Source organism: Chenopodium album, chromosome 7 (genome assembly GCF_948465745.1).
Source record: "Chenopodium album chromosome 7, dcCheAlbu1.1, whole genome shotgun sequence".
NCBI classification, from domain to species: Eukaryota; Viridiplantae; Streptophyta; class Magnoliopsida; order Caryophyllales; family Amaranthaceae; genus Chenopodium; species Chenopodium album.
The window spans coordinates 61551307-61554648 of NC_137840.1; the positions used below are offsets into that span (position 1 = coordinate 61551307).

At 39.5% G+C, this 3342-nt stretch overlaps 1 protein-coding gene across 1 annotated transcript; it reads left to right on the forward strand.

Moving 5' to 3' along the window:
- Nucleotides 1–1683: 1683 nt before the first annotated feature.
- Nucleotides 1684–3097, forward strand: LOC145640424 (uncharacterized). Its single transcript, XM_081691708.1, has 3 exons — nt 1684–2070; nt 2158–2848; nt 2940–3097. Exons 1-3 carry the CDS (start codon nt 1684–1686, stop codon nt 3095–3097), a joined length of 1236 nt encoding a protein of 411 aa, XP_081547834.1.
- Nucleotides 3098–3342: the final 245 nt, after the last annotated feature.

The window sequence follows — 3342 nt, forward strand, 5'->3', positions numbered from 1 at the left end:
TTAAGAAAATTGAATTTTACTGAACTGAAATTAATTTTACTGAACTGAAATTAATTTTACTGAACTGAACTTATTTTTACTGAATTGAAATTATTTTTACTTAATATTATTTTTTTAAGGTGAAGAGAACAGGGCCTAAGAGCTTAAAAAAGACGGAGGAATTACAAATTACACACTTGTAAAAAAAAAGGATAATTTGACTACAATAATCCAACCTTTGCCCGGTTCAATTCTAATAATCCCACCTTTCGATAATTGTACAATAATCTAACCTTTGCCCCCCCTTCTATTTTATCCGGCCTAGATGACTGGCAACCGGATACCACATTCCTTGACCCTTCACTTGACTTGTTGACTCGTACCTTGACCATTTGGACGTTGATTTCCCTCCCAAAAATTCCCAAACCTCATTAACTCCACCCTCCAACCACCTATGTCAAATCATCATCAATGGCGCTCGATTTCTCACCGTTCACCCCTCTGTAAATTCAATCCACTAAGTTATTCTCTCACTCTCTTTCATCTCTAAAAGGCAATAGCGTCCTTGGGAAGTTTTTTCCAGAAAAAGCAAGACCCTAGAAGAACAGAAGACGCGACTTTTGTAGCGAAGGAGAGGTCTAATTTGGAGGTAAAATTCGAAATCGAACCCTAATTTGACTGAATTGTGACTGTAATTGCAGTAAAGCTTGCATATTTGTTGTTATTGTTGATGTTAATTGTTGATATTGTTGACGAATTTCCAAATTTGATTAATTTTGTGTTTTTTTATTTTTTGGATTTTGGTTTTGTTGTTGTGATTTGAAGTGGAATTTAGCTTAAGTATGCTTTGGTACATAAAATGTTATGTGTTCTGAATTTTGTTTCTTTTGTTGCTCAATATTGTTGTTTAATAGGTAGAAATTGATGATGGATGGTGGGGTTGGTTCTGTCACTTTGAAGTACTGGTATGGTGGGGTTTTTAGCATAATTAGTAATGGAGAATTGGTGTATATGGGGGGGGGGGGAAGGTAGGACCTTTAATATTGATCCTGATGAACTGTGTTGGTGGTGGTTAGAGGATTATGCTAAAAAATGTGGGGTGAGTGTCATAGAAGGTATTTATTACTTAGTTCCTGGTCTTACCTTATCTGATGGGTTAAGGAGGGTGTATAGTGATGCTGAGGTATTGGAGTTGAGTAAGTTGGTGATTAAGTTTAGGTGCATTGAAGTGTATGTACTAGAGAGAGCTGAACACCCAGTGTTGAATCCATTAGATACACCTGGCAAACAAAAGCAAACACATCCATTGGATAAGGATGGTATTTCATCTAAGGGCCATAAATTACCAATAAGGAGGGGCCCACCAAAGCCTTTATTGTCAACTGTCCAACCTCTTTCTTCCTCCCCAAAAGATTCCCACACTTTTTCCACAACAACATGTGCAAACACTGTCCAAAGCCCTAGCCAAACAACAGAAGCTGCTTCTAAAGAAATACCACCTACCACACAAAAACTTGGCATTCAGATCTCAGAAAAAACACCCCAAAAAACTACTTATGAGATTCAAAAACCCCCTGCTTTGTGTTTTGACCTGAATGTTCAAAGGAGATCATAGAGACAATTAAGAGGGCATACAAGGTTGTTGTGAAGAGGGACTTTGCATATATAGTAAAGTATAATGCACACAAGTTACTTCATGGGAGTATGCATGATCATTACAAGAAGGTGGGGAGCTACATTGCAGCTTTGAAGACCAACAACCCTGCCTCAATTGTAGTGTTGGTCAGTGATGAAACCAAGAACCCACCTGTGTTTAAGAGGCTGTTTACATGCTTTGAGGGGGTGCAAAAAGGGTGGGTACTTGGTTGTAGAAGGGTCATATGTGTAGATGCCTGTTTTTTGAAGACATTTCTTGGAGGACAATTGTTATCTGCTGTTGGGAGGGATGAGAATGACAAAATGTTTCCCATTGCCTGGGCTGTAGCTGAGGGAGAAAATAACATGTCTTGGGAGTGGTTCTTCCAGCAGATTCAGTCATGCTTGGGTTTAGGAGAAGGAGAAGGAATCTGCATAATTTCTGATGAACACCAGGTACTTTAATTCCACTGTCCTTGTATACTCAATGCTTACTCATTTTTCATATTCTGTTGTTAATTAGTTGAATAATATGTGTTGCAGTCTATACTCAGTGCTGTAGCATCAGTTTTGCCAAAGGCTGAACACAGGCATTGTGCCAGACATGTGTTTTCCCATTGGCATAAAAAATTTAGAGGGGATGAATTCAAGTTGCAATTCTGGAAGATTGCTAAAGCCTACAACAGGGCAGACTATGATGAGTATTTAGAGGAGCTAAAGAAGATTAGTGCAGAGGCTGCCCTTGCCTTTGAGTCATACAATCCTGAAGTTTTCTGCAGGGCTTTCTTAAGTCCATCTGTGAAATGTGATGCCATAACAAGTAACATGGTTGAAACCTTTAATGGTTATATAATCAATGCCAGAACCAAGCACCTTCTGTACATGCTTGAGGACATAAGGACAACACTTATGCAAAGACTGGTTATTAAAAGGCAAGAAATGCAGAAAGGAACAGGTGTTCTGTGTCCCATAATTCAGATTAAGCTTGATAAAGAGAAGGAGAAAGCTGCCATTTGTGATGTCAGCCCATCATCTGATTTTCTCTTCAATGTCAGTTGCTGGTTAGACCAGGTAGTGGTTAATTTGGAACAAAGAACATGTACATGCAAAAAATGGGATATGCTTGGAATCCCTTGTTGTCATGTTGTGGCCTGTATCTTCTTCTTAAATAAAGAGGCTGAAGAGTTTGTTGACAGCTGCTATAGGAGGGATGTGTATCTATCAGCATATGTAGGTAATATAATCATTGAGATAGTTTGTTGTATGTAATTTGCAAACACTTGTGCAATTGTGTGTTATTGATGTGTTGTGGTATCGATTTGCAGGATCAATACCCCCTTGTGAGGGAGAAAGGCACTGGCCTAAGGTGGATTTGGACTTGATTCCACCACCAATTAAAATAGGCCTTGGAAGGCCTAGAAAAAACAGAATCAAAGATCCATTTGAGGATCCAAAGAAGAAAGGAGTCCTGAGTAGGACATGAATGGAGATGACATGCACCTTGTGCAGTGTCAAAGGCCACAACAAGAGAAAATGTCCAAATAAGGACACTGCTGTACCTGTTGCACTAGTTGAACCAGCAGCTAAGAGACCTAAAGGAAGACCAAGGAGGGATGGCCAACTACCAATTCCTAGGACATGGGCAAACAACCCCACCACACAAAGCCAAGTGGGTTCTACCACTGCTGGTCCAAGTGCAAGCACTCCCTCAAATCCTCAACTGTCACA